The sequence below is a fragment of the Hydractinia symbiolongicarpus genome, chromosome 7 (genome assembly GCF_029227915.1).
Source record: "Hydractinia symbiolongicarpus strain clone_291-10 chromosome 7, HSymV2.1, whole genome shotgun sequence".
Taxonomy (NCBI): Eukaryota; Metazoa; Cnidaria; class Hydrozoa; order Anthoathecata; family Hydractiniidae; genus Hydractinia; species Hydractinia symbiolongicarpus.
The window spans coordinates 3,708,114-3,720,279 of NC_079881.1; the positions used below are offsets into that span (position 1 = coordinate 3,708,114).

At 33.5% G+C, this 12,166-nt stretch overlaps 2 protein-coding genes across 3 annotated transcripts in view; both read right to left on the bottom strand.

Annotated features, from left to right (window-relative positions):
* Positions 1 to 6,744: 6,744 nt before the first annotated feature.
* LOC130649201 (aminoacyl tRNA synthase complex-interacting multifunctional protein 2-like) lies at positions 6,745 to 10,208 on the bottom strand. Its single transcript, XM_057455447.1, has 5 exons — positions 10,002 to 10,208; positions 8,507 to 8,653; positions 7,785 to 8,076; positions 7,417 to 7,583; positions 6,745 to 7,028 (listed from the first exon to the last, which is right to left on the bottom strand). The coding sequence occupies exons 1-5, from the start codon at positions 10,113 to 10,115 to the stop codon at positions 6,783 to 6,785; spliced, it is 966 nt and encodes a 321-aa protein (XP_057311430.1). The 5' UTR covers positions 10,116 to 10,208; the 3' UTR covers positions 6,745 to 6,782.
* A 732-nt stretch (positions 10,209 to 10,940) lies between these two features.
* LOC130648416 (dynein axonemal heavy chain 3-like) overlaps positions 10,941 to 12,166 on the bottom strand; it is a 56,806-nt gene continuing 55,580 nt past the window's right edge. For both annotated transcript variants that reach the window (XM_057454467.1, XM_057454466.1), the window contains exons 84-85: positions 11,914 to 12,003; positions 10,941 to 11,264 (exon numbers count right to left, since the gene is read on the bottom strand). In XM_057454467.1, the coding sequence (XP_057310450.1) occupies positions 11,058 to 11,264; positions 11,914 to 12,003 (297 nt within the window). In that variant the 3' untranslated portion in view covers positions 10,941 to 11,057. The remainder of the gene's footprint in view (positions 11,265 to 11,913; positions 12,004 to 12,166) is intronic.

Below are 12,166 nucleotides of genomic sequence, written 5' to 3' on the forward strand. Positions count from 1 at the left end.
AAACTGAAAGAGAAATGTTGAAAGAGGAGGATGAGGTAGGTACTAAAGCATCAACTATCAACAGTGATAATACTAGATGCACATAAATACAATTGTCAATAACAATATATTGAAACCAAATGTGAAAAATAAAGATAAAGATAAAATAAAATACAGAAGTTGTTTTAAAAAACAGGTGCTGTCAAGAGCTGGTAAAGCAAGCGAAAGTTTAGTAACTGGCTGAATGTTGTTAATAAAGTTTGAATTGTTAAGAATTTAGATGGTGAAAGGTTGAATAATGGGATTTTACTGAAAAGGATAAGGCTTTGATAGTCTTGAATAAAGCTGGTGAAAAAGAGACCAACATTGGCAAGGAGAAGGAATTGATTAACTAAATTAAAAAAGGGTTTTAATGAAGTCAATGATAAAAATTAAAGTTGTGTTAGCACTATTGATTTTGACAGAGAAGAATGTCGATGGGCAAGGTTGTGAAAGTTAGATTGGTGGCAAGAGGTTTTGAAGAGTTTTAAAAAACAGTCCACAGTCTCCAACACTCACAAAGAAATAGTTACATTTGATGGTGTCAATCTTAGCTTGCAAAGAATGGGATAGTTACTCTCTAGACAATAAAGCTGCCTCTTTGCAAGGTAAACTCCTTGTAATTTGACCATTGCATCAGACCTTTAAAATGGTACTTTAAACAACACAGCCTTTTGGTTTGATTTGATGAAAAGAAAATACAACATCATTATTGTGTCACAAGATTCATTCAAAAGATTAAATTACTCAACATAAACACAAAGATAAAGATGAATTATTGAATAAAAAACAAAAATATGATTTGAGAGTATTTATTGGACGATTAAATTGATTAGCTACACAGACATGTCCTCGAATGTTTATCACTGTTGCAGATAGGCGAAGAGCCAACAAATGTTACAAAGGGCGAAGTGTGAACCTGTGGAATTGAAATCCAGGAAAAGTTGGAAACAAGGAAAAAGCTAAGCTCCTTGTATTTCATGATGCATCATTTGCAAATCTAAAGGGGAAGGGTCCCAAGGTGGATTTTTGATTTCCTTAACAAATTAAATATTTCTTATGGTTTGGCACTTATTGACCACCACAGACAATAGCCTACAAGCCTTTACAAAATATTCTGAGGCAAGATAACAAATTTTATGACAATTCCATCTCCACAAGTAGTTAATATAGGCAAATTCTTTACTACATTCATGCAATTTTTAGTAATATAGAAAGTTGGATTGAGATTAGAGAAAAATTACTGAAGAATATTAGAAAATCTTACCAAAGATAATAGGTTAACAACTTCAGTAATTATTATTAATTACACCCTAATTAAGCTATTATTATATTGTAATTTATTATCTTCCCTTACTGACTGTTCATCATTACATAATAAACCAATTATTTTGTTTAATAGCTAATTAGGTATAAGGGTGTGTTCACTATGCATGTGTGATCTTAAAATAATTTTTCACAATGGCAAAATTAGTAACAAAAATTGCTTATGCCTGTAGGCTGCACAGAAAATGCTGTTTTCAGCAAATCTGCAAAGCTAAGAGTTTCAACAAGTCGTAGTGGATTAAACTTTGTAACTACTTGTAGAACAAACAATATAAATGAAAATTAAATTTCACAAAGTTGAATGGTCACTAATAATGATATTCAATATTAAATCTGTTTTTAAGTCATTTATATACATAAAATAATATTCTGTTAAATAAGGAATATCACTTAGGTAACATATCCATTGATCTAGAAAAATATAATTAATATAAAGGGATTCCTGCCTCAAAAGATTTTGAGGCAGGAATTGCCCCTTACGCCCAACAGAGGCTATTGTTTTAGCGTAAGGGACTTGCGAAAAGCAAGTTCCAACTAATATTTTTGTGCAAATAATAAAGTTAAAAAACAATACTGGCTGGAAACTGTGTACATCCAGATCAATTAAACCATCTTGCATGATCTATAATAAATCAGATAAAATTTCTGTTGCACATAAGAACTTTTTTTTGCACGTTTTTTAGGAAAATTGTTCCTAAATATTTAACGTGAACAGCTTTGAAAAATCTTTAACAAAGGAACTTTTTGTGTTCTCTATTCTAATGCTTTACCTGCTTAATCTCAAAATGAGTTTGAGAAGAATTAAAATTCATACAAAAAATTAAAAACACTTTTTCAGATATATATTTTTAAAGTGAGTTTGTAATCCCATTTTAAAATATCTTGAACCAGGATGGAACCAGGATGAAGCCTCCTGAAACAGAACAAGCTTTTAAAATCAGGATGTCTTGTTTACACACCTTTGATCAGGCTAGAACAGCTTCGGAAAGGTTATGTAGCAAGTTTAGATAATCACATAACAATGACAATATATATTATGTGAAGTCTTTATGGTAGCTATGCTAGCTTGGTAGCTGAATTTTTCTGTGACAAATAATTTTATAAAACATCATATTATATAGATAAGTAAATACATATTAAGCATGAATAAATTTTGAAATCCTTATCTTTTGGTGTTTAAAGGTTTTCTGATGACTTCATCAACTCAGCAGTTCCTAAATCGGTGGGATGATAACCTTCAGAGAATTAATCCAATTTCGGTCCGAGGTTGCCCCCAGTTACCCATGCAGGAAATAAGATCAGTTTTCACCCTATTTTGCCTTAAAGTAAAAAGTTCAATGGAATGGCTTCACACCCTTAATTCTCCTGGTCGGCAAATGTCACGTGATACATAAACCAATTACAGGTTTATATTCTCCCGGACAGCAAATTTCACAAGACACTTTTAAACCAATACACCTTTACGATAATTCAGGGAAACTAACACTTCATCGCAGCATATATATTTAGCGATCAGAGGAGGTAAACATCACACTTTTATAAGAGTTTATTAATGAGAAAACACGTTTTTTCGTGATAACTTTTTTTGCCGTGCTTTGATTTTTAATAAAAAGTACACATAAGTTGTATCTTATTATTATTAAGGTTTCCTGAAAATTTGAAAGAAATTGATATGACAGAAGTTAAAAAACTGGAGAAAACATGCTTTTGTCACTAACAAACTCTCATAAAAACACGATTTTTACCTCCTTTTTTTTCTTTTTTCCGATATTGTGAAACGATGGAGAGCCGTAGGTACGCATGTACAATTGAATTATCGTAAAGGTGTATTACAGGTCTGTATTTTTAAGGGTAGCCATCATGATTTGAGGAAAAACACATTTTCACTCAGTCACCTCTTCATAAAATAGCGGCTGAATTTTATGTAGAATTTTTTTTTCTAACTTCAAATCTGTCACATGTCATAGTTTAGGTGTGTTTTTCCTAATTTAGCTTTATTTTAATTTAGAGACTTTTTTAGTTCTTGTTTAATCCCTCAACTGAAAGTGGTACCACGTGATATTCTGACCAGGAGGAGACACAGGAGAATAACACCCCATTGAGGGAGGGGGTTCTGGCTAAATTGATCTTCACGGAAATAATCTGCGGCGATTGTTACTAACACAAAACAACTTATAATTTAGAGCTCCCTTCTTTTAGTTCACTTGATATATCCCACTCATAACATCTCATAACTGAACAGCCTAAAACTTAGCTCATACCAAAAAAATTGTGGATTGGACCAGCACTGTGATCTTGACAAGTTTTGCCGGCACCGATATTTACAAGCTCGTGAGCTTGTATTAAAACGCAAATGTGTCCTACAAGAATAGAAATTTTTGCCTCTCTGAGCACCGACACGGGAGTCGTCGTGTGTTCGAATCTCATCGTGGTAACTATTTTTACTTTTTTTTTCTTTTTTAAAAAGATAAAATAACTGCGTAGTATGTAAAAAATATTATTGCGTATCTGAATAGTAGAATATGTCGTGTCTAACTTCGTAACAAAAATCACAATTTTATAGACAGCTTTTTGTAAACTTTATTCGCGAGGTTGTTTACGTATACCATACGTCTTGTTGTAAATAAAACAAGGAAGTCTACGCAAAATCTACGCAAATCTACGCAAAACTAACTGTGGACTGGTTTTTATCAAGCAGAAATTCTCGTGCGTAAAATTCTCTGTGCGAAACGATTCCTATCATGATATAAATCCCATAAAATCTGGTAGTTTTCGTCCATATGTTAAGTTAACTGCAAAACGTGTTCGGTAATCTGGTCAACTCCTCTATAAAAAAGTGTTTTTACGACGGTGGCGAGTCTCTTATGATTTTAGCGAAAGTTTACACGACGGGCGTAAGTAAGTGATCGAAAGCATGTTGTTATACCTAGATCAGATTACTCTAATTATTAGAAAGGTCACGACATCCTGTTACTTGCTTTATGCAATGCGCGGTATGGTGACACTGGTCATTATAACATATAATGACCAGTAGTGTATATCTAAGCAGCAAACTCGACTATGCTATTAGTTCCGCCGGAAAGACACTGAATTTATTTATAGCTAACAACGCCTTCTAGGTAAAGTTCTTTGTGCTAAAACCATTACCAATTACAGCATTGTCACAACGGAACGAAAAATTTCAATTGCTGTCCGTCTACAGAAAGACGCAGTATAGAAAGATATTTTCGGCTCGCAGCCGGGCGATTTAGTATATGTCCAAGATAGACCATTTATTTGAAAGTTCGAAACAACTTTTGTTTGGTGACAAAGACAGTTGTAGTTACGCAATTACCTTCAAGAAGCCAATATACTTACTGTTTTCTTTGAATTTGTTTCATACAAGATGATTAAAAAATACAAGTAGTGGAAAGATTGCAGGAGAGACACTAACATTTTTTTTACACAGGATAAGCAGGGCACATGGGTTCAAATATTAATAAAGAATGAAAGACCATCCATGAAGATGTTAATGGCGTATTTTGATTGAGCAGTGGTATATGGTGCATGTAATGTGTAGCATTGTTACGATGATAGCGCCTCATGAAAACATGTAAATAGCACAAAACGAAGCACTGCACTAAATTTTCTATAAAATTCTGTGTCTTTTAATCTTAACATATCTTAACAACGTACATGCTCCGTTGTAGATACCTATTCGCATAATATCTGCAGAATTAACGCGCGCAAACTGATTTTTTCCAAAAATCAGTGCACTATAGATCCGCGCATATGGCAGAATATTCTAGCAGGATGGCTTGGACCATTTTAACTAACTAAAAAACAATTGATAACTAAAATTCAATTGATTTTAACCTTGAAGGTTCGTTCCACGCGCTTGCAAGTTATTCTGTCTAGTAAAGAACAGCCTTATCCTTGCTAAAAGCGTAAAAACTGAAAGAAATTACATCTGGCGCCTTTTATGCTTAAATGAGGATTAGTCAGACAACTTGTTTTTAAAAAAAGTATTCGCAAAAGACGTTTGAAAAGAATTTATCGGGTATCAGTTTTCGCAATGTTGACAAAGTCTCGCCAATCTCGTTTTTATGGCATTGTTTGCAGTTTTCTGATATACTGCTGGCGCGAAATTTAGCGTAAATAAGTGAATACAATATAACTTTGCTTCAACCCCAAGGTCGACCCCAATTTGCTAGAACTATCAAAGAGTGTAGCGTCGTTGAGAAGAAAATTGTCCTGGTGACGAGGTTGCTTCATTTCTGGAATTAGTATTTAGCAAAATAGCTTTTTCGCCGTTGCTCGCAATCTTCTAAGAGAATCGCATGACTACCTCTTTGCAGTAGCTGGGCTCTGTGCTTTGAAAGATGGGACAGGAAAGCAGAACACTGAAAATACACTGGTCGCAGTTTCTGCAATGTCTGCATTATAAAAATTCACGTCATAGCGGGTCACGTCGAAAAAAAAGTATCGTTTTTTTTTAAGTCCGCATCTGTAGTGACGCTTGGTGGCAACGTTGAGGTAGCCCCAGATTAAAAACTTTATTATGTAAGGAGATTTTAGGATGAAATTTTAGGACGACCACTGAAAAATGTGTAAAAAAACATTTTTTTTGGGGGGGAGGGGGGATTTTGACTCCTTTTAGAAGGTTAGAGGGGTTTTTCAGTTTGTCTTGAAGTAATTATGAAAATAAATATAAATCAATAGTTAAATATATTAATTTAATATATTAATTCATGACTTCACAACAAAAATAAATATGAGAAGTTTTTTTTATGACAAATTATTTCAACGGATATTTCGTCTTGTTACTTAAAAGACTTTATCAACGTATGAATTTTTATAGAATATCCCGTCGTTACGTAAATACATGCTCAATTTTATTTCACAGCAATGAACTTACTATTTACGTAGGCTAGTAACGGCCTATACCAAAAGGAATTTACAAAGAATTAACTGTAACATTTGGTTAACGTATTTAGTCTGATTCTTGGCAAGAGATCAGTAGACCGTCAAGGTATATAGTGACATCCCTGCGAGTTGCTATTTTTAAGACCTGAAAAGGAAATTTAGAAAAAAACAACAACAAAAACGATAGAGTAATAGATTGTCTTGGATAAAATATCGGGAAACTTCTACAAACGTTGTTTTATATAACCATCTTTGAGCGTATCCGCTATCTAGGTTTTTGCAAAGGGGTAATGTAAATAAAACTTTTATACGACGTCTACTACTAAGGCGTCTTTGAAAAATTATCCGCCACAAAAAGGTTTGTAAGTTTACTGTTATTTCATCTGTTATTTGCCTTAGTTGTAGAAAGGAGCAGCTGTAAAAATGTGCGCTGTGAGGAGCTTACCACTTTCTCCCTTAAAACAATTAAAAAAGTCTCCTGAGAAAAACAGTCAGTTTACATTTATAATTTATTTGTAGATATCAACACTAATTTATTTCCACGATGACGGAACTTCTAACTTTTCGATAATGCTACCGAACTCGTGCGCGTGACGAATAAACCAACTTTTTACATTTTTCGGTAGAGTTGAAAACGACTTTTTGTTGACAATAATGGCGGACAGCATCACAATGTCTGCTAGCGTTGTACGATTATTACACAGATGATCGTTTTTCCCCAGATGAGAATTCAAAGATTTGAGAACAGCATCTTTTTCTTTAGCACTGGCATGTAACACCTACGATAATCAAAACGAATCAAAAAACAATAATTTTTTTCAAAAAAAGTTTTGAGTCTTAACAAGGAAAAGACAGAAATGCAAAAGCACTCTTAATTATTCACTGCATGGAGGCCCCATGTTCACTGTTAAGCTATACTCTTTCATCTCACTTTTTCTCCATAGTTGCAGAGATTTTTCTCAATTTTTTCTCAAGCAACGTCGTTTAGAACTTACACTCTATGCAGGAATTATTAAAACTTGTTTTTAAATTTAGGTAATAAATTTAGTCTTTCCCCTTTTTTTATTTACTCATTCTTCAAGCTGGACTGTTGTTATTTTTTTAAAAGATTTAAGTGACACAAAAAAGCGTGCACCACAGACAGGATAATAAAAAACAGAAGCATACCTTTACAGATTGTTCAAGCCAGTTATCGATGAGCATACACGTCGTTAGGTCGTCGTCGTTGTAAAGATGAGGCGACAACGTCCGGCACAAAAATCTAGCAATGTTTGCATCACCAGTGATTCGTGTCTGTAGAGTAGGAGAATACATCACAGAGGGACAAAAAGGATCTAGAACAAATAAATAAACAAAATAATACATGATTCACACTGAGAGCACGTCTTTTTGTAATTTCGGGGATAAAATAACGTTCTCTGGCATGATATACGACCTTTATTTTTGAAGAAAATTAATTCAATATTTTGTTATGTGACATAAAAAGAGATCGTGACATAAAAAGTGATTTATTTTATATTAAAAAAAATTATTACCATTTTTCCAAACGAAGGTTATGACAATTTTTTCCACAGTGACATTAGTTCGACCAGACAGTCCTCCTGTCACATCTAAGAGATATTGTGGAATAGTTTTATTTAGACTTGAATGCAAATGAGTCGGAGTAGCTACGACAGATCCATTCTTCCGCAGTAGTTCCACTATGAAAACTGGTGATAACGACGGCTGTTCTAATGACTGCGAGATGACAAAGTCAATCACGCCAGGCGGCAGTTTAACAGGTTTTACAATTCTTTCTGCAGCAATAACTTCGTTTTTGGTATTTACCTATGACAGGAGATTAAAACACATGTAGACAAGATTGGCAAGAAAACGCTGCAATTTAATGACTCAAGCACTTCCTTGACTGTGAATTGTGAAGATTTTCTATATTTTAGTAATTGGCACCCATAATGACAACACATACACATTTTAGCTTGTGAGAGAAATTAAATGCTTTGTTGATTTTTCGATTGTAGACAAGTATATTTATATACACACAGCACTTATGACCAAGGTTAGATCTTCTTTTGAAAACATGGCAGAAGAAGATCTACTCAGAAAAAAGAAAACAATTAGGAGATTTGTGGTGGAAGAATCAATAATTTTGGCTTCAATTTTAAGTTATTTAGAAGATTTTGGGTGTGGGCACCCTGATGACTCTGGTGAATGTCTAAAACAATATCCTGATGCATAGATTAAACAATATACGACTTACCTTAGTAGTGTTGCATGATGTATCTCCATACTTATGACCTAATGAATCACTTAGTAATTTCACTTCTTTAGTTAGTCCTTCAAGATCTTGGAGCATTTTAAGTTGCCTTTCATTTAATGCCTTTATCTCAGGAGTCATGTCACAGCTCTAAAATAAAAAAAATGAGAATATAAATAAGAATGGCATTGCAATGGCATTTTACAAAAATATATCCAAAAAGTTTAATCAAAATCACCAACTGTTTAGGTTTATAAACTTATGCAACAACAAAACGCCAACAACTTAAAAAATATTTATCATATCATATAAAATATTTATCATCAAATTCCCATGACTATTTAAGTAGAAATAACGATCACCATAACAATAACTTGTATGGAAACCAAGAAACCAAAATGATCACAAAAAAGTTTTAAATTAAATTTTTGCAACCCAGATTTAGGGTTACTGTAAAGGAAAAAACTCACTTGATGAGTAGTCTTAGAAAAACCCTTATAATTTATCAATACTTTTACATATTTTTTTATTTTTTTGTTTCTGAATGCTTGATGAAAGACTTTTTTGATGGTGTTATTTTCATGAGATGTTAATTTTCCAAAAAGAAAATATAATGAAATAAACACACACCATTTTTTTCACCGTACGTTTTAAAATGGCTTCTTTTTCCGAACGCGTAGTCGCAGACATCTCGTTTTTGCACCATTATATTTACCATAAATTAAAATCAAAATGGTTCCCGGTTTTTTTCTTCTGATAACGTTGTTATGAAATTATTTGTAAAAATGCATATTTTTTTCTTTCTGTTGTCAAATTTGCTAATCAGTAATTCATACAAAAAAATACGAGAACCTTTCGTGCATAATTTATTCAGCTTTCCATTATTGAAAATTTCAATGAGCCAATGGAAGTTTTTGGAAAAAGAGAACACAAATCAAAGGCATGTATGCGAAAATTTACTAACGAGATATTTGTTTTTAAAGATTTTCGTAAGGTATTATGAAAATGTGTGAACTTAGTATGCAGAAAGATGATAGAAGTGCAAGTCACCTCCAAAGAAATTGTTATGACGTCAAACCGAATCGCCGAATTTGTGACACCCACCCCAAAACACTTAGTCTCACAACAATTAAACAGAAAGAAAGCAGGAAACCAACAAGACATGACCTGGTTTTCATTCTTTTCTTTCATTCTTCTTTCATTCATTCTTAGCTAGTAGTGTGTAGAGGTACGCTAGCTATACAGCTAGCTACCTATAGCCCTTTGCCTTTGCACACACAGTTGTTGTCAGTCACCTCAGGTTGTTGATGTACTTCTTAGCTTTATTTTGCGGCTCAAGTAGTAACTTTAAATGCACGAGAACTCTCTTCTCCATTGAGAATAGTACCCAACAGGAATGGAGAAGCTAGCTGGTTAGCGCTAGATATTCTTTAAGTATATAATTGATAATAAGTTACACAGGAAAAAAAAAGATTAGTACGTAGACTGTTTTACTGACCTTATCTTCAAATTCATGCAAGTCTTTCATTTTGTACATAGACTGAGGTAAATCAACAACCACATAGTCATCATATATGGGCTTTATTTTGTACATCGTCGTCTCAGCTGCCATTTTGTCAATACTCGTGTTTCATTTTTTTCGCTGCAAGAGATATCGTCGTTGATACGCCCACCTTTCCTTTCACCGCCCCTTTTTTACAATTAGACAAAAGGTGATCAGGAGCTAATAAAATGCCAATGCAAACTCTTATAACGAAACCTCTATGTTGTGGACACTGTAATTTAAATGTCCCAATTCACATTACCGTGGAACACGGCCAACATGGGTCATAAACAATCCCGGTAAAAAATTTAAAATGAACAAAGAAGAAACAAAATTTGACAGTTTGTGTAAAGTTTTGACTTTTTTACTATTTAAGATCGCGTATTTGCAATATCATCCCCTAAAACTAGCCTCTTGACACGCTTTGATGTCGATTTCACTTAACCCTGAAACTTCAGAGCAGATTTGTGACGCAATAAAATTCAATGTGGAGAGAACTTCCAAGTAGCGGACAACTCTTTTGAGGTCCCATTGGTGTGTGACATAACAAGGTCTCTTGGTATATTCAAACTATTCCTTTTTCTATGATGGGAGGAGGATCTCCCGAAACGTCGCCTACTAGACTTTCATGATAAACTAATATGAATACTAAACAGACAAATCGATATCATCGATATCAAAGATATTATATCTTTTTTTAATTCATTTGTCCATACGGTTGACGTAAAAATAATGGAGAATTGTACCGTAGGCGTCACTGCTTCAAATTTTTGGCGCGAAAACAAAACGCACTGGAAATGCTGAAAAAAACGTGGCTGCAGGTTTTCAGTTGGAGGGGTGAAATTGTTTACGATTGTCTTTTATTGCAGTAAAATGAGAAAAAAACACAGTACGCACGTTATATTACCAATTCTTATGATAAGTTAAAAATGTCCATATTCACAAAAATACAAATTTTAAACAGTTCGAACATGTACATATATACAATGGAAAGTTTGTTTTACAAAAACATTAATCATCCAGTTGGCAAAGTAACGCCACGCCTCGATTAGTCCAATGACTTTCATCTTTGTCGCTTGGTATTTGCATATACATCACAAAGTTTGTAGAGTGACCGGTCGTACTAAGAGTACCTCTCCGGGCGCTGGTTTTGTACACCGGACAATTATAACAGGGTGGAGGTTTGAATGTTTTCTTCTCTCCGGGAACAAGCCACATCTAGCACAGTATATAGTAAAGGAAAATTCAGTAAACTTTAAATATACCTTTTACAGTTTTCTTTCGATCATTTTGAGTGCGTAAAATCCGTAAAATTGTTTTTGCATAACACGAAAAAAAAGTGAATATGGACAAGAATTAAATAATATAGATATTATCATGTCATAAACAAACCGAGTTTATTCTAGGTTGTCATCGAAGGCAATGATCGTTACAATTTTTGGTTATCTATTAGTTAAGATTATTAGAGAAATCAACCAATCAGATCATAGCAATTACAGTAATTAAATTGCTGTGATCTGATTGGTTGATTTAATAACATAAGTTATGGACTATAGGATTACTTTTTTTATTTTTTCTATTTTTATTATCAGGTTCTTCCGTGAATTATTATATATTTTTATTTAACAAAAACAATACCACGCTGCACAAGAATGTTTAGTTTGACGCAGCTTCAAAATAGACAAAAATAGAAGAGAAAAAAATAAAAATAAAAGAAAAATGAGTAAAAACGCCAGTAAAAGAATCTCTGAAAACAAAATAACAAAAAGCTCTTGTAAGAAACAAACTAATAGTCTAGGTTCTCTTGAGGTCTGTGATTAAATATCGACAAAAAATATAAACATTTAATTTCGATGTGAAAGGATACAGTCGGCATTTCTTCAAAAAGAACTTTAGGATGCGATTCACTAAGTGCTTTTGCTTCGTAATCCCATCTTGCAGCTTCGAGAAACAAACCCTATATAAAGAATACATAATATGCTTGTGTATAATAGAATAAACCAGTTTTCATTTGGCGCTTTTTTGAAGACAACGTCCAAGGCTGATGAAAGAAACTGGGGTTAAGGTGAGTTGGGAACAACCTTAGTCAACAATGCATTGGACTCATCACTTTTCTTGAA